Source organism: Rhea pennata, chromosome 3 (genome assembly GCF_028389875.1).
Source record: "Rhea pennata isolate bPtePen1 chromosome 3, bPtePen1.pri, whole genome shotgun sequence".
NCBI lineage: Eukaryota > Metazoa > Chordata > Aves > Rheiformes > Rheidae > Rhea > Rhea pennata.
In genome coordinates this window covers 84163027-84181864 of record NC_084665.1, presented here as the reverse complement: position 1 = coordinate 84181864, position 18838 = coordinate 84163027, and the positions used below count along the sequence as shown (strand labels likewise).

General features: G+C 35.2%; 1 protein-coding gene across 3 annotated transcripts in view; it reads right to left on the bottom strand.

Annotated features, from left to right (window-relative positions):
* Positions 1–3364: 3364 nt before the first annotated feature.
* PNISR (PNN interacting serine and arginine rich protein) overlaps positions 3365–18838 on the bottom strand; it is a 28591-nt gene continuing 13117 nt past the window's right edge. For 2 of the 3 annotated variants that reach the window (XM_062572716.1, XM_062572714.1), the window contains exons 3-12: positions 17756–17941; positions 14618–14841; positions 12769–12955; positions 12333–12523; positions 11584–11721; positions 10732–10831; positions 9956–10009; positions 8462–8632; positions 4735–5842; positions 3365–4460 (exon numbers count right to left, since the gene is read on the bottom strand). In XM_062572716.1, coding sequence (XP_062428700.1) covers positions 4430–4460; positions 4735–5842; positions 8462–8632; positions 9956–10009; positions 10732–10831; positions 11584–11721; positions 12333–12523; positions 12769–12955; positions 14618–14841; positions 17756–17941 — 2390 coding nt within the window. In that variant the 3' untranslated portion in view covers positions 3365–4429. Of the gene's footprint in view, positions 4461–4734; positions 5843–8461; positions 8633–9955; positions 10113–10731; positions 10832–11583; positions 11722–12332; positions 12524–12768; positions 12956–14617; positions 14842–17755; positions 17942–18838 lie in introns of those variants that run through there. The other variant, XR_009957989.1, reaches the window with a different exon arrangement.

The window sequence follows — 18838 nt, the reverse complement described above, 5'->3', positions numbered from 1 at the left end:
TCAACTTACTGACCTAGCAGAAAATTACTCCTTTTTCTTAAGTCAGGTTAGTAAGTCGAACTGGCTCATGCAGGCCCAACAAGCACAAGCGCTAATATGGAGGAGACGACAGGACAAACCTTCCATGAGTACCAGCAAAATACTGGATTAATTTAGCTTTAAATTAATTTAGGTTTAGATCTGTGAGATGCTGTAAGCAAATCTAGCAGTTCAATGCTGACAAAAAAAAGGGAGCTCCTCTCCCCCTGCTCTTTGCTGCTGGCTGACTTTGGTATTTTCAGATCCCCACGGCAAGCTAACTTAACACACTTAAAGGTAAAGAACAAAGCTGGTTTCAGAAGAAAGAATAGTTTTCCATCAGTGAGTTAAGGGTCTCAGGAGAAAGTCTGGTGAAAGCCAGCAGCAGCTGGGGGGGAGCGGCACGGAGCGAGGGAGGAGCAGCCAGCGCGCAGCGGGGCGGCAGCTGGAGGTGCCCAGTGCCGGGTGGGCAGGGCAGCGCCATCCGCGCGCGGGTCCAAGGCTCTGGCGGCAGCAGCGCTGTTGTCGTCTAGAGCAGTCACGGTCACCTCACACCTCCCTGTACGTAATGCAGATCCGTTTCATGAACTGACAGTGTTAGGAGCAACAGGACTTGCATATGAGATCCGTGCCCAGCTCTACATCTGCTGTTGAAGACAAAACCTTTTTTTTCCCCTCAAAATTATCACAGTAGGCATTTATAGAAAATGATAAATGTTGTGTATGTAAAACTCTTCTTCTGAATTTTTAAGAGACAAGACCAGCTTATCTGAGACAGGATCAGACCATAACCTTTTCCCTTTCACACTTCCAGAACGTTTTCTGTTGGGTAACACCGAGGAGATGCTCAAGTGTCTTCACACAGGCCCTCCTGCTGCCGAATCAGATAGAAAGCACAGCATTCATAGTTAAAATAATAATTCATTGACAAAATATTGTGGACTTTCTAATCTTGTCTAGTTACCTTCTCTCTGGGAATGCTTTTATCATTTCAGTGGCTTCTGAGGTTCTCCTTGCTGAAATACTCTGCTGCCTGTCAGACACACAGTTACTGAACAAATTCTTAGTGAACGCACAGAAGTTTAATTCTTGGATAAGATAAACATATTCTTATTTTCTTTCTACTCTCACTGCAGTTAGAAAGAACTTGCTATCGGAAAGTGTTGTACAGTATACGCTGAAAATATGCTTTTTTGAATTAAAAAAAAAAAATAAGGACTACAGCAAAATCTCCAAAAGCTTGTCTCAGCAGCAAGTAAATACATGACAAACCTTTTTACTGTATCTGTGGGCAGTTTCCCTACTCACCTGCTTTCCAGCCAACAAAGTTCACAGTGCAGTGGACTTAGGAGTCAATAGTAACATCTCAGAGCTACTGAAGAACCACAGTGTAAAGAAATAAATCCTTTATGCTAAGAAACAGTTTGCTTAAGACTCAAAACTAAGCCTACCCATAAGCTGTGGTTTTGTATTAGACATGCAAATTAATTGGTAACTTTTCATTTATTTAGCAAAGCAAAGGCAAAATATAGAGAATGCAAATTAATACTTAGACTGCCATTACTTTTACTATTTCAAAAAATGAAACAAGCAAGTAATTAAATACATGCACACTGGCAAGTATTTTACTTAACAGAATAAGCTGATTTAAAATTACAGGTAACTATTCAACTTTTCTATTATTAAATGCAGATTTTAAGATAGCAGCAATTAAAAGCAGCAGCCTAGACTTTTCCCTCTCCCCTAAGAAAGGCTCTCAAAAACACAAATGGTAATAGAATTATTTTCCAAACCGAGAAGAGTTATTATGCCATATTTCAGAAAGTTTGGAGTTGCTCGATCCTTAGACTGTCTTATTTAACTAGCATTGTCTGGCCTCTCCATTGTAGCAGCCTGTTCCTGGTCTTGTATTATACAACAGGCACCTTTGGATACTTACATAGTTTCTGGTATACTTATGGCCAAAGCAGCTCTTGGAGGGAAACCATTTTCCACTTGATTCCATACCATCTCTTTATTTAATATATATATATATATATATATATATATATATATATATATATATAAAAATTCCCCCAGAGTCACTGCATAACATTCAAAGGTGTAGGTCTTGCTTATTGTATGTCTTTCTCTCCTATGCTGCGCATCTTTTTATTTCTTAAAATATTCTTAAAGTACTTTAAAAATGTAAAATAATAGAATAACAACTGAATTTAGACACTTCTGCAATTCTCACCTTTGTATATATTTGTATATGTTTTACTTTAAAATCACTTCAAATATATAGAATTATGACTGGATGTTACTTTAGCCTTTACATTTGAAAAACACTCAATAAGAGAATTACTAAAACATGACGAAGTGTAATGAATGTAAAGCTGACACAGTACAAATGTATTCTTAATTACTGATGTGTTGAGTTTGCTGCTTAGTAACATTTCTGAAACAGTTAAATACAGTGGTCGTATGCTCTTTTTATTGGCATACAGTCACTACCCATATAAGTGCATTTGTGTCAAAAAAAATAATTTACAGGAAATGATAAAATTCCAGTTGTTGGCAGAGTATATAAAGCTTTTCATACACAATCTTTTTTTATTATTGAACAGATGAGATAAAATCTGAATTGAAAATCAAATGCAATGCATCATGGAAACTGTATTCCTCAATAGCTTTTCTTCCACTTAATTTTAGTTTCTTTCTCTTTCTCAAAAAAGAGGTCCTTTTAAGATAGCCGAACTGTTACTTACTCTTCAATAAAATCCTCATTTTGACCAATAGCCAATAGCATATCGAAATCGGATCAATATATCATTATTTACATCCATACCAATGCAAGTAAAACTAGCATGTTGCAAATTATGCCTTATTTTGCTCTCAGATATGACTGCTTAAACTACTTCATGTAAAAGGATTTAAATTTGGGGGTTATATTAATTATAACTGAATTAACTAATTATTTTTCTGCAAAAGTGTTTTGATAAACATGCAGTATTCACCAGCCATTAACTTGGTTAATAAATGTATAGTTAAAATGTGGATTCTTTGCCAAAGCAAGGAAATTTATTTCTGCATCTCATTTATGAAAAAAATGACATAAGCAAAAATGCTACATAGCTCAACTCTATTTTTAGTTAAATGGATTAATTTGTTCAAGAAGGCATGCTTTGCAAGTTGCTAGTACTAAGATATTTTTTCTTATTAGAGAAAGCCATCAAAGAGCCATCTTACTTTGATGTTATGCCTTTTATCTTTTTCACAATTGCTATTATACTAGACCTTCTAGGCACAGATCACTAATCTTTTTCTAAAATAATATTCTTCTGTAACAGTCACTGGCCTATGGTTGTTTTTTGGTTCTTTTATTAGTCTTGTTACTAACAACAGTTTATTTCCTGAACAAGGATGTAATCACCAACTTCTTTCACTTCATGGTAATATTAAAATCAAGGATTTAGTTAAGTTGCCGTCTAACCAATGTATTAACTTTACAGGAATCACAATTCTCATAACACTAACAAAAATAATCAGTTTTAATGTTGACTATGCATTTGATGCACATGCCAAAATATAAAGTTTATCTACTGTCAGTTTTCTAATGTGTACTGAGTGCCCTTTACAAATATATTCAATAAATCTAAAATGCTGAGTCTTGTTCCTGTAATATCCCTGACGGTCCAAAAAGTTTTCTCTGAACACCAAATAAAAGTGGGTGAGGAATATAGTTCCAGAGCTTAACACTCTCACACAAGTTCAGTTAGTTGCACATATTCCTAAAGGGGTTCAGTCTGTTTAAGTATAGCTTGTATTACAGTGACCCACATTTTACACACACGGCGTATGTCACTTCATAGTCCAAATAAAAAAAGAGATTAAAAATCTATTACACATATCTAAAGAAAAATAAGATGTCTATACTGTGTTCTCCACACTCCTCACCCAACAGATTAAGCTTATCAAGTCCATGGATAACATATTTTGACAAGTGTTTTACGTTAAAATCTTTTTTCAAGTAATTCAAAAATTTGTTATACCAAAAAGCTGCCTTTTTTTTTTAAGTACTTTCTACAGTTTAACACAAAATTCAGGTGCAAGAATTTTAAACAAAAATGAACTAAAGAGCTTTATTGACATCACAGTACATTCAATAGTAATTTAAGAACATTACAGCTGAAAGAGAATGGCATGTTTTATATTCTTATTAAGCACTACCGTTCTTGAAAAAATGTAATACAAAGAAATCCTATTAGGTATTTAATTCTGAGCAGCATTTGGAAAAAATACACCTATTTACAGATAAAAAAAGGATTCTGGTTTCACCTACATAGCCACAATGTGCCTCTATAATGAGACAAGCCTTTTATAACTCATGGAATTTTTAAACGTCATAGCACTGGTGCCATATCATTCCTCAACGTTTACGACGAGGAGGAGTCGTTGATCTGAAAAATAAAGGAAAAAGGGGAAGAAGTTAATTGAAAAAAATAAAAGACCCCCAAGCCCACACACACTTCAGGCTTAATTATTAATAGTTTTAAAAGATTTTTCAAAGTTACTTTTGCCCAAGACAAGAAATTTAATAAATACCATACTTTATTAAAAAAAATCTTTCATATGCTGTACACATGAAGACGAATAGCAAAAAAAAAAAAGAAAAAAAGAAAAAAAAAAGAAAAAAAAGGAAAAGTCAGACAAAATACTTAAAAAGTATACTACCTTGATCGTGACTTAGACTTGTGTTTGCGGCTTGCCTTCTTACCAGACCTTTGAGATTTCTCCATGGAGCATGATCGAATATGCTTCGATTTCTTAGCCTTCTTTTCTTTACTGCTTCCTGGTGATTCAGAACTACTCCTTGCACTAGATTCAGAGCCTGAATGTTTTTTACTATCTTTGGTAGAACTTTTTTTGCTTTCTTGTCTGGAATCCTGTCTTAATATTTTCACAGATATTGAATCACTGCGAGAGAAAGTTCTTTCACCGTCTCTTTTTCTCTTTAATCTATTACTGTCATCATGATTGCTGGCCTTACTTTCTTTCTCTTCTTTTTTTGGCTTATCCTTTCTTTTTTCCTGATCTCTCTCCCTTTCTCTGTTCTTTTTCCTATCTTTATCTGTACTTCCACTTTGCTCTTTTTTCCTTTCTTGATCTTTGCCATCACTTTTATGTTTGTGCCTATTTCCAGTTGGACTTCTACGCTGGTCTTCACTTTTACGTCTATCCCTACTTCTGCTGCGACTAGCATGGCTAACTCGTCCTCTTGAGCGACTACTACTTCTGCGTCTATCCCAACTTCTCTCTCGGGAAGGACTCGGATTTCTTCGTCTCTCCCCTCTTTCAGCGCTCCGATTTCTACTAGGTCTTCTCCTTTCCCTTATTTTTTCCCTACTCCTACTTCTCTCTCTCCTGTTTCTACGAGAGTAACTCCTGCTTCTACTGCGCCTAACTTTATGTGAAGGGGTTCTGCTGCGACTATGTCTCTTCTTCCTTTTAGGAGAGGAAGAACGTGAAGAACTGCGACTACTACCTGAGCTAGTGCTGTATGATGAACTAGACGCAGTACTGCTACTACTACTGCTTCTGCTATTGCTGCTAGTGCTACCGCTACTAGAGCTTCTTGACCTACTCTTTCCTGTCCTCTCTTTTTCTTTACCCTCTTTTTTGGGTTCTGTATCAGGTATGATTGCATTTGGAGATCTTTTCTTTTCATGAATCATATCTGCTTCAATTTCTTTTCCCTCCTGTGATGTGAAATTACTGTTTTGTTCTTTGCTGATAAATTCATTCATCTCTTTTGCAACTTTTTCATTTTGTAGTTTTTCTTCTGAAAAAATTATACAAAAGAAAAATACTAGTAATTTGAAGTAATATGTCAATAATTTCCATATTGTTACTTCTGGCAAAAACAGTTTCCAAATACCTTTCCGAATACTTATAATTAATATACTGTTGCTATCATATTAACTACTTATCAAACAACATGTTTTGGGGTTTTTTTTGTTGTTTTAGTTCTAGAAAGACTGTTACCCTCTTTCAGAAAAAATGCAGAAGCCAGAGACTTTTAGAATTATTTGATGTCATTTCATATTTCAGTGGCTTAAGGCAAAGTTCTCCAAAGAATACCCTGGACCACTAGTCCTAATTCATCCACATAAACATACCTGCAAACTTTCCACACACCTGATTCTTCCTGCATTACTCCTCTAGCCTTACCTATGCTCCCTGCCTTCCATCCAGCTCTGTCCACTGGTTTTTGAGTAATCATTGTCTGGTCTGCAGAAGATGTATTTCCCAAACAGTGCCTCTTAACCTCAAAGCAATGTAGGCTGTACATGCTTATAGGTTCTGTAGGATTTGTTATCCAAAACAGTCCTACAGACTTTCTGTATAGTACTTTCTGCTGTAGTGACACAGGTTTGCTTTTTGAGAGAAAACATTCCTTTTATGGCCTTATCCAGGGATAACTTAGATTAGTCCTAAATGCTAAACAGTTACAAACACTTTACACTTTTCCTCTCTTTAAACAGTTTTGATAGCCAATGAATGCCTAAGGGGAGGAATAGTAGAAAAGGGAGACTTATAAACAATTCTTTGCTTAAGACTCAGCTCAAAAGTTAACACCATAGCATTTAATATAGACAGATTGTGAAGCTGTTACAGAAGAAAAAGTTAACATCAATTGAGGTTGTATAACATTTTGGTGGTCAGCAAATACCACAAACATGGTAAGATGACAACTGCGGAAATAAAAATATATTTCTTAAAAGTAATATAAGGTGTATACAGGCCAGGATTTTCAGATAATGAAAGAAAAAACTGAGAGTTTTAGAACATTTTCCAGAGGCTTCGAACTTTAAAAAAGTATTACTTATTTCTATTCTACATAGGATCTTTTGCATCACTGGGAAAGTTTACATCTCCTCCCCATTTTTTAATTGAACTCAGAGAAAATAATTCACGTTTAATATTTTTAGTCAAAAAAATGTCTTTTTGATGTGTGCCATCAATTCCTGAATAAGTTTAGGGAATAAAACTGCATCAGGAAACCCAGAATACTTGAAATGGCAACTCATGGTTAAATCTAACCCATAGACCAATTCCATCTGGTCCTAGATGTACATGCAGAACCCAGTGTATGTTAGAAGATGCTGTACCGTATATTAGGAATCTGCCTTCTCTAAATCCTGGTTCGCATGCAGTTCCAGCATTGCTTAAAGTTGCTTTGTAGCACTGTGAATTTCTACAGAGAATAGTGTAGGGAAGAAACTTCAGTATTCTAGATCTATAAAATGGGCTTCTGTATTCTATATTCGTATTTCTGAAAATAGTCCAGAAAGACATTCCCAAACTGGCATCCGGCCTCTCACCCTAGCAAGACAGAGGTCATAAGCAACTATTCAGTCACTCCCATATTGATATACTTTTAGGCATAAATTTAGAAAGGAAGAAGCTTAGATAGCACATCTTTTTATTAAATGATCTATATGCCTATTTCTAGGTCTTTAAAATAAGAACAAAATGGAAGAAATCATCCATCCTAAAACAATAAATAAATATGTTTTCATGATAGCATTTTCTGTCTTCTACAAATGAGGAATTTAGGTCACTATGTATTATGTGGGCTTAATACCATTTTATTCACCTGCCCATCAAAACTGCTCTTCAGCTAGAAAAGTACAAGGTTGACTACTATAGCCTTTTGAGTGATAATACTGATACAACACTTTACCTTGCAGGGAAAAGCAGTAGTAAATTACAGGAAAAAAAAAATCATCACACCTGTCAGCGTCTCAGAGATTGGGTTCAATAATCTGTCCCCAGTACGAGGTCCAAAAACCCGTTTATCAAGATAGAGTATGTGGACACACGCCTCAGTTACAACTGGAAACAGTAAGTTCAAAGAAAATACAGCCTCCAGGTGTACATTCTGAAAGGCACACTGCACAAGATTATGTAACCTAAAAGCAAAATTTTCAAAACTGAAATGTGCTTCAAATACTCAAGAGTGGACAACTTTAAGAAAGCAAGTCTATACATAGTGCAGTTTGCTGCAGTTCCTCAGAGGGGTAAAATTTATCCTCCATTCTAACTTGGATACTATCTGAACTGTTTTTTTAAACATGTGTATTAGACACACACACACACACACACACACACATATATATATGCATATATATGTATGTTTGTAACATGTCTGCTCTCTTAACAATGAAATAGAATATTTTAAGAAAAATATACTTAATGATTTTTCCTTGTTAGAAAGAAGCAAACCCAATTTTTATGAAGTAACTTGAACATGTTTTTTTATTACTAAAGTGACAACATTTTTAAATTAGGCTTTGTATTTTTGGTTCAAAATGTTCTTTTGCCTGAACTGATTAACATATACTCTCTAAATAGCAGAGTATGGAGTAGCATAATAGAAAGACATTACGTGATTTACCTTCTAGCTGTTTTTCTAGCAATAGTTGCTGTTCTCTTTCTTTTCTCCAAAATGCTTCCTGTTTTTGCCTGATTCTGTGTCGTAATTCCTCATCATCAGTATCAGATGATTCAGAGCCTCTGTCACTCCTCTCATCTTCACTGTCTCCTGATCCATAACCACCCAGTCCACCTGCGTGCATAAAGTCCAGTCTATCACGAGGAAAGATTAAGTTTTGTTCTTAATATTTCTGGGGGGCAAAGAGGAGAGTAACACTGCCCTTCCTCCACTTTCTCTTCTCTGAAGAAGCCACTTTATTCTGGTAAGTGCCAATGTTGTTTGACTGTTGTGATCAAGGCCCCCATATCTGCTTTGATGCTTAGTGTCTGGTTCTACTCCTTCTGGAACAGCTTGTCTATTTTCGTCAGGCAACCAATGTGATCACGATACCGTTTCCATTGTATGGAAGGGCAAAAAAAACTCCTTGTGGAGATCGTAACAATGCCTTCCTATCAGCAACCGCACAGAAAGAGCAGGGAAATGCCCGGGACTTTTCCCTGAAGATATCTCTGAAATGACTTCAGCCGCCTGCGCAGTCCAAGGCAACAGAAATTCTGAATGCCATATCAATTTTTCTATACTGATTTAGAAAATACTGCATTTTGACAGGTACAGAGATGGAACAGAAATGGTCTTTCTTCTCCCCAAAGATATTAATAATTACTGGACTGATAAAAAAATAAAGTCAATTTAAACATCTGACATGGAGCTAATTTACTTTCTTTGAAGTTGAGGTTCTTATGATCTTTATTAAAGTACTTTTAAAGCATCTGAATACTCGAAATGAGAACCTTCAAACTAATTCATTGTAATACCACGTACTGGCCACATAAATGATCACTGACACTTTGTAGTCTTATGATTTTAGATGATAAAAAGTGCGTGTTGGGAAAGATCTTCTGCTGTTATGTCTCAGGCTGGAATTTCAAGCTCTTTTTCCTGCGTTGCCTTTAATTGGTAATCTGACATATGAGAGCCTCTGTATGTATGTAGCTTTTCAATAAAATAGAAATTCCAAAAATTGTATTTTTATTTATAAACATTTGTTTATAAATATTATTGTTCTACCAACTTTCCTTTGTTGTTTGGATGGCTCAAAACAGGAGAAAAATATAAAAAACGTATTCTTCTCTCTAAGAGACTGCAGTGTGCTCCTGGAACAATCATCCTATTGAAAAGTAAGTTTATCTCATGTTTTTACATATTTTTCAAAATTAGGACAAGATTCTGATATACTAACTCACACTGACTAGTCCTTTACTCCAAAAACCACCCCACTGATATCAGTAGGATCACCTGTGGAACAAACAGAGGTGCTGGTAATGATAAAGTTATTGGAAAGTGACCCACACTCCTGAGCAATTAAAATCTAGTTTGAAAATGCAATTTCTAGAAACGCAAGGCAAGAGTGAAACTCCCCCTTTAAGCCCTCTCAAAAATAAGGAACATACTTACCGAGTCCAGTGAGGGAAGCCAGTGCACTGGACTGTGCCAGCTGTTTTGCAGGAGCTTTGTATCACATCAACAACAGGAACAACATGTTAACACAAATAGCCACGATTTCATAGTCATGAGAGTCTACGGTATTGTTAAATCTACTACTATTGCTGTTCTTGGAGGGGAGAAAAGAAACATTAAAAACGCATCATCCATTTAAAACCAATTCTAGATTTTCTGACCACGAAGACTTAGAATTTAACTGCAAATTAATAGTCAACAAAAAAAAAAACATAGCTACGTTCATAAATCACTTTCCAAGTTACAGCATCTGCACATAATTTTCAAGTTTCAGTAGTTACATATTTAACTCAACTATGTTAAAAAAATCTGTTATGTAAGCATGGTAACATGTTAATAGTAAAAGCAAAAGAATTATTAATTGAGGATTCAAAGTTCGTCTCTTTTCACTTCTGAACAGCTAAGAACTTGAGATAAAAATGATAGCATTAAGAAACAGCTACAGCTCAAGAGCGATTGACACACAGGTACCATTTTAACTAAATAAATGAATCGTATGAAGGAAATGGAATAACTGAAGTAACTCACAATACACTGCACAGGACAACAGTACATGATTACTGGATTTGAACTCTATCAAGTCGGATGCATTATACTGGGATTGTTCTTGGGGGACAGCTATGGAGGTTAAGTGTTCTAGAGACATGCAAATATAGAATACTCACAGAAGAAATTTTAAAAAAAAGAAAAAAAAAAAAAAAAGAAAAGCATACCTTTAGTTGCTTTACGGTGTACATCTTTGGCCACATAATAAATTTCTTCATTTGTGACATCTAAAAGAATCTCTGTCAGCAGCATTTTTGTCAGCAACATCTGAAGAAAAATTTTTATATGGTTAAAAATAAAACCTCCTGATGAAAACAGACATTCAAGTTATAATCCACAACTTCATTTCTTTTAATAGTTATAAAAGCACTATTTTGCATGTTTTATTTAATGGTTTCTTTCAACAGACATCGCTTAAAAGAAAACAGAAAACATCAACAGAACAGCAATATATGAGACGTAGTAATTTCGCTATATGTGAAATATCAAACACAGAACTTTTAGGAACCACTAATTCTCACTGCTAAAATTAGGTATGTCTGCTTTCATGAGTGTCACGCTCCCCCTTCTAAAGCAAAAACTATGATATCAAAGTACAAAGGTTTTGCAGATAGTGAAATTCTTGCTGGTCCAGGACTTAAACAGTTTCTCGCATTTCCTTGCAAGAACATACTTAAGATTTCTTTGCACAGGAACTGAGGTTGAAGCATAGATTTCAGATAGATGCATTTAATCATTAAAAGTTCTCAGAAATTTGCAGAAATAATACTGGTCAATGTAAAGATTACAGTCATTCTGTTCTTCCACTATTATGCTAGATGTGAGTTATATAACCCATGTCCTTGTCTGTATTAAAAAGACAGTATTATAAAAAGACATGTACATATAACTCTGCTTCACTGTATGATGTGTACTGCCACTGTATTTACCGTATCAGGCAGAGAAAAACTTCTTAAATTTTGTTATGCATGTGAAGATCAACAAATAGAAAAACTTGGTGAGAACTAGGTTATTAATACCATTTGATACTCCTTTTCTTCTTCTGTCATTTCTGGTTCACTTTGCTCCTCTTGAGGAGCTGGGGATGGACTCCTGCTGATTTTCCCAACACTTACACCTTCTGTGTTTTCAGCATCTTCATCTTCCTCATCACTGTCCTATAAGAACAACATTGTACGTTTCAAGAAAAATTTAGATTTTAAGCCTATTAGTTTCTATTTATATTAATGAGCTTGATTTATTTTGTAATGGAGTCTGTCTTACAGCTATCACAAAATCCTGTTTCTTTTCTCTGTTTTCCCTTGCAATAAACACACAGATCCCTCCCTTCTCACATGGGATAAGTACACTGTCAGTTCACTGCCAGATGGGCACTCACAATTGCAAACAAATGGGCTAACTAATAAAGTGAATGTAACACAAAGCTCCTTAAACTAGTTCAGTTCAACAAACACCAATATCTGAATTCGTTCAGCTACTTATTTAGAATGCATACCTCCTTAAAGACCGTATGTGTTCCAAAATACAAACTGAAACAAGCATTTTATCATTCTTTGCTAATACAGAATAAGTAATATACTTTTACCCGTTAGCCATTAACAACTTTAAAATATTAAGTAAATATTAACAAAGAATTAACTGTATACACTTAACTTTAAGTAACAGAAAGAGACAAATTGAAATACACAGTCTCTCTTTTGAAGAGACCAAAAGGTTGATACCTTTCAGGAAACATAAATCTGAGCCAAAAGCAAACCCTTCTACTTACAAATTTACTTTTCTGAGGTAACCGTGGACCATCCCCTTCTTCAGCCTCCTCGCTTGCTTTTTTTTCTTTTTTAGACATTTGTGAACGTTGCTGTTCCATCCTCTCTTTTTCCAGTTTTTTCTGTTTCTCTCGTTCCATCTTTTCCAGGCCCTCACGAATCCAGGCAGGAAGAGTTCTACGCTTCACAGCATCTACACAAGTGAGGTTTACAGTTTTGTAAGATGGAAAAACCTTCAAAACAAAAAACCAGCAAATCCTCCATCTCCATTCAAACAAATAATGCACCAGACTACAGGTCAAAACCATTAAATAATAGCTTTTTCATTTCCTTTTTTACTTTATAAGAAAAAAAAGTCTTCAAATTCTTTTTAAAACAAAATCTCTTTCTAAAACAATGCTTTCATGTTTCTTTCATTAAAGAGCGGTTAACATGTACCAATTTGTGGAGGCTCCTGCTTCACTGGCATCGCAATAGGTGAACGCTGACGGTCTCTAAACGAGGGTCTTTCCCTTCGATTCTGAGGAGGTGCAGGAGGTGCTGGTGGCCCCGGTGGCCCCGGTGGTCCCGGCTGCCAATAAGGAGGATGAAATCCACCTTGGGGTGGACCAAAGGCAGCCCCATGCTGAAAGAGTAATGCAGTTTATTTTTCTTCACATTTAATACTATATACATCATGAGCATGTGTGCAAGTTGGTCTACAGAAATCCATGCAAGTAGGGATCCATGCTTTCCTGTGGTCCTCAAGAAACAGATTTCCTTTAAATATTTAAATGAGTTAACTTACAGATTTGAAAACGATTTTTAGAGTATAAGTATGGATAATAACAAAGCTGAAAGGGCTTCAAATGACCTTCTTTCATACTGAGCTAAACATTAGGCCCTACAATCACCATCTAACTCCAATTTCTTGCCAGCTTATCATCAGAGCATGCAGTTAAACAAAGAGTATACAAAATAAAGTCTTAGTCTGGTTACTTTAGCAGTCTTTCCTGCAACTGCAAGTTGATGACAAAAAGGGAAAGTTCAAGTTCTTATTGCACAAAAATTTTTGCACTGTACTTTTTTGAGTAATTATTCATGGATGTTATCAGCAAAAATAAATTTTATTGTTGATTAAAATGTTAAATACATAAATATGCAAGTTTGGTACAGACTCTGGGTTCTGAGCAAGGTTTTATATAACCCAAGAGCCACAAGTCTTGCGATATACAGTTTTTGTTGTATTTGGTGGTCAGAAATGCCTAATACAACTATTTAAGATGACAGCACTTAGGAAGAAAGCTATAGCATCAAAATTTTTTTATTACATTCTATTCGCTATCTGTTTAAGTCACCAGTAGTAGAAGCACTCTTCCACTACAATTTAAGGTCACATATTCCTGCGAGCAAAACAAATTTTATGTACTATTTAGAGAATTTTGAGAAATTAAGTTTTGATCCTATGATAGTAAACATCAGAAATTATTATAACCTAGTGTATTTGAAAATGATTAGCTCACCTCCTGTCTAACAATATTGCTGAACATGAATATTTAATAATAGAGAAAAGCAGGACAGAAGATAGAAACACATTTCTACAGTTCTGTCAGTCTTCCCTTGGATTTGTTTATGAATAGGAAGTGGATGTTCCAAAAGGTACAGTTCGTCATTTATTTCAAGAGTTTGGAAGTAGAGTCCTGAAAACTGGGGAGAGATCCATAAGCTTTTTGTGTTTAAAGAGTTTTTCAATGCCCCCTTTTATTATTAGTGTTAAAACTGCCTATAATTTTATTATGCTACACAATCTGTATGCCAAAAATGAAGAAAAAATTGGATGTGGAGTTTTAGAAACACCATTTTTTATTCACAGAATCACAGTAGATAGATATGGAAAAGATCAATAGATCATCCAGTCTATCTCCCTGCAAATACAGGACTGTTCCCTGCAGTACATTATCTAGTGTATTTAAGTATGTATTTCTGAACTTTATTTTTCCCCCTTTCTTTATACAAAGAAAGCTTCATAATGTTATATATTAGAAAACAGTGAGTCATCTTAGCATTGCACACAACAACCATTTCTCATAACTAGTATAGAAAAAAAACTTTGGCCTCAAAATAGAACTGAAAACTCTAAAGTCGTCTTCTGTAAAGTATTTTGTAAAAACGTATCTTAGCAGATAACAGATTCTGTAGTTGTTTGTAGAACCGAAGAATGAAAGTCGCCGCTAGATGATATTAGAGGAACACATCCATGGAAGGGACTCTGCACGTCTACAATATTAAAGCAACAAATATGTTTCACCTGATAGTCAAACTGGTTCACTGGCCCCATTGCAAAGTTATCGGGAGGTCCCCCAAAGTTGTGATTGTTCTGGTTAAATATATGCCTGTTGTCAGGAGCAAATTCCCCACTGTCCTGACTGTTGCTGTCTTCAGATGGAGGAACAATTTCCATCGGACCTGGGGTTGGAGCCATCCACTGCTGATCTGGAGGTGGATGAGGGGGTTGGTGAGGCATTCCCCATTCTGTTTAGGATTTAGAATACAATTCAATACCAAGTTAATAAGATTTATGAGTCACATGGTTCCTCAAAGCATCACAGATGGTAAAGTTATGAAGAATCATTGATCTACAGATTGTATTATACTGTCTTGATTAATAATTTCCTTGACCAAATGAGAGAAATACAGACAGACAGCTGTAGCTGTTCAGCTGTAGCTGAAATAGAACATATGTTCTGGAAGACAAATAAATTCTAAATTTGTAAATTTGTTTTTCTAGGTTTACAGGGATATTGAGCCCACAGCACTTACAAATTGTACCAATTGTTAAGGAACTGCCTCTACTTCTCTGCTTCTCTGTTATTTAAACTTCAAACCATTGAGCTGTTCTATTCCTTTGCATGATAGACTTAAGAGACTTATTATAGACACAAATTGTCTGTGAGCAGCAAAATTGATTAAATTTGTTTTCCAAAGTCATGTGTCTTAGTAATGGATGTTAACCACGGATTCTCCAATACCTAACAGAGGTCCCAGTATAAGCTGTGGCCATTAGCCCTCAAACTTAAGTTATAACTCGCTAACAGAGTGAAGTTACTGAGAAGAATGAATAAACAGTTCTTCTGGCCATAAGCTTTGTTTCCTCAAGAAATCAGTCTAAAATTTATATCCATCCTACAGATCCATATAAACTGTGATTAAACTTTCATCACTAAAGAATTAATACCTAGCCTAATTCTTTAATAATTCTTCTATTTTTTTCTCATTTTTAGAGTCTTTTTGTCTGTCAGTGTCAGAATTGGATTCATTACTGTAGCCACTAAAAAGGTATAACATGGCTTTTCTACTTGGTAGTCCCCTTATTTGTAGGTTCAAAGATTATAACACTCCTTTTACTCTCAGTGTCATCATATAAGGTCATGTTTAGCTGATTATTCAAATCTTTTCCAGAGCCAATACCTCCCAGGACAGAATGCTTTATCTTTTAGGAACAGCCTATAACAGTTACTGTTTATAAATATACGTCTTAATATTTGACAACATTTAAATAGCTGGTTCACTTTAACTTAACTGACTGAAAACTTCGAAGCTGCACACAACAGATGCTGTTTTCACTCCTGGAACATGACACCCTTCAAAATGAGTTGTTTGCTAGCTACGCAGTTAGTTTTTATATTGCCATTATCCTCCTTTGTCAGTAGCAAGCACAGGACTTTTCGGATCCAAAGTTAATTGAAAAAGTTGGAAAGGATATGAAGAAAGATAAAGTTTTCTAGAAACAGAGTGAATATGTGAAGGAGTATTTTGGCTAAACATACACACTATGATTTAGTTTGGCTGTTGTGATTACTTTTATAAACTAAGAGTGAAGCTGCCTAATAGGGGAAGCTGAGTCGTACCTGCATCAGCATGGTCTTTATCAGAGTATCCCAAAAGATTTGGGAAACAACATATTTTTTTAAATGAGATGCCTAATAACAGTAATAGAATTAATTGGCATAGTTTCCCCTCAACAGAGGTAGCCACATTTTTTTGCTCTCTGATCTAATTCTTAATGGATGCGTTCCTGTTCTCCATTTTCTGGGGGAGCTTGAGCTCCAAATGTCCTGTTGTGAGCAAAACGTCTTCCTCGTTTTTACCTTTCTGTGACCATTTGCAAAACTAACACTAAAGATTTTATTCTCTTTCACTTCACAAACGAAACAAGATAGGATGAAGAACTCATCACTGGACGATCATATAAAGAACATGGCTGTTTGATAACGACACAGTATCTCTGTGCAAACTTCTGCTTATAATAGTATATACAGCATATTTTTGCTGTATTTTTGTATCACATAGTAAAGTTTAAATTCTTACACGTGGGTACAATAACTTGCAGCCCAGGGCAGTGATGTTAAATTTAAGTGAAACATGATATCTATATCCATTTTTATCCACGTATAAGAACTACCAATGATATTCTGAGATAATCTACTTTTATTAAATATTGCACTTATGTAAATTTGAATAGTTACAGGGAAAACTAGAGGTATTACTGTTTCAATCATTAATAGAATCAAGCATGAAACGCAGTTTTTACTGAGCCAACAGAAGGCAGGCACAAAGACTTACAAACTACCTTCCTCACAAATTTCAAGTTACAAATATAGTGCTGAAGCAACAAATCTTCTGGAAAATTTTCGGAATACAACTTCAGAAAAAATCTTAGTAGAATATATCCAGTTTCTACCCCATGCCTGATGCCAGTGTTACTTTATGAAGTTTTAAAAACAAATTAAAGTTTTGAGACAATTATAAAGAACTGAAAGTAACCAATATTAACAGAAGCTTTTAAACAACTTTAACTTATACATGAAAAATTATGCATGACATCAGATATACAAGACAAAAAAGGCAAATATTAACTTCTCTATATGTGAAAGACAGCTAAAGACAGCATCTGCCTGTTATGAACTTTTTCTACATGCCAAAGTCATGCCAGAAGCAGATATTGGGCTACAACAGAGAGCAATAGATGTCCTAAAATTCTAAAGCATTCTGCTGCCTTCAGTGCTGCAGTTTCCAGTGCCTTCAGATAACCAATGAAGCATGTAAGATGGAAGAACAGATTTGGGGAAATAAATATATAACTGCAATTCACTTCATCCTTCTACAATATTCAAATCTTTTGCATAGGTATTACTATAAACCAATATTTTTATTTATATACAAATCAGCAAGTTGTGTTATAAGACCTTTGTATCTCTACTCTTACCCATATTTTGTAGGACACTGACTGCAGAGGAGCTGCCTAATTCTTGGTTAATTAGTTGATGCTACAGTTAGTGTTGCAGACTGAAATCTGAGGGACATGGCATACACAAACCCAAAACATGCCTGACAAAAAGTAAATTTGTTCATAGGAAAAAAGAAATGAGTGGGAAGGAAAACAAACCTGGCTGCCACATTCTGTTGAAGTTGGGATCCCCCTGAAAATTATTATGGTTGTTTGAACCAGATTCTATTCCTGAAACATCCTGTCCATTTGGCATCATTCCCTGTTGCTCCACCACATTCTGTTGTCCGGAGGCTTCTCGCTGAGCAATCCATGCTTGAGCTAATGCAGCCCAGTCTATCTGGCCTAAAATAAATAGTGAAAACATAAAAGGTTAGTGTTCGCGTTTCTGAAATTTAACACTGCTTCTCAATTACATGTCTAATTGCTAAAGAGAAATAGGCAATGTTTACCTTCAGCAAGTATCACCAGCAGAATTGTTACTTATTCACAACATACAATAAAACGAACTGGCTGCAGATGTCAAAATGTACACACTTGCTAAAGTAGAGTTTTTTTATGTACATTCAAAATACCCTAAAGCAGATTATTTTAGGTTCACATTAGCACTGGATGGTAGCAGCGCTCTTATTTCTTAAGTATACTAATTATGTCAGAAAGAAATATATCCTTAAATTCTAAATTCATTAAGATTCAAGCTTAGGAAAGGTGCATAGTTAGAAAATATTTTACAATGTATGGTCTTTGTATAACATCTGCTTTTTGGAATACTATTTAATGTTACAGTTCTCTCCCCTATTTTCTTTACCATCATTCCTACCTGTACATAAATAAATTGCACTGTCATCTGAGAATAGTATTGTCTATTGCTTATTATCAAGTCAACAAATGTAGAGGTTGCAGAAATCTAAGCAATGGACAACAGTGCAAAACTAGTCAATCTGTTCATTCTGCTTGATTATTAAATATATTTCTCTACCTCTTTTCTGGATACCTCCATATGTTTTGCATTTTTACCTTCTACAGAATTTAAGGTAAATTATATTTTATTGATTGAAATATTTTGGGGAATGAACTAGGTCATGATCATCACTACTGCAGCCTAAAATAAATATTGCAGCAACTGTTTCAGTGAGAGGTTTTTCTCTGTATACATCTGTACTAAAAATTCTACCACCCAGGCACTGAACAACAAGACAGATTTTATCACATGAAGGTTTCTTATGATTTAGGTTGGCTAAA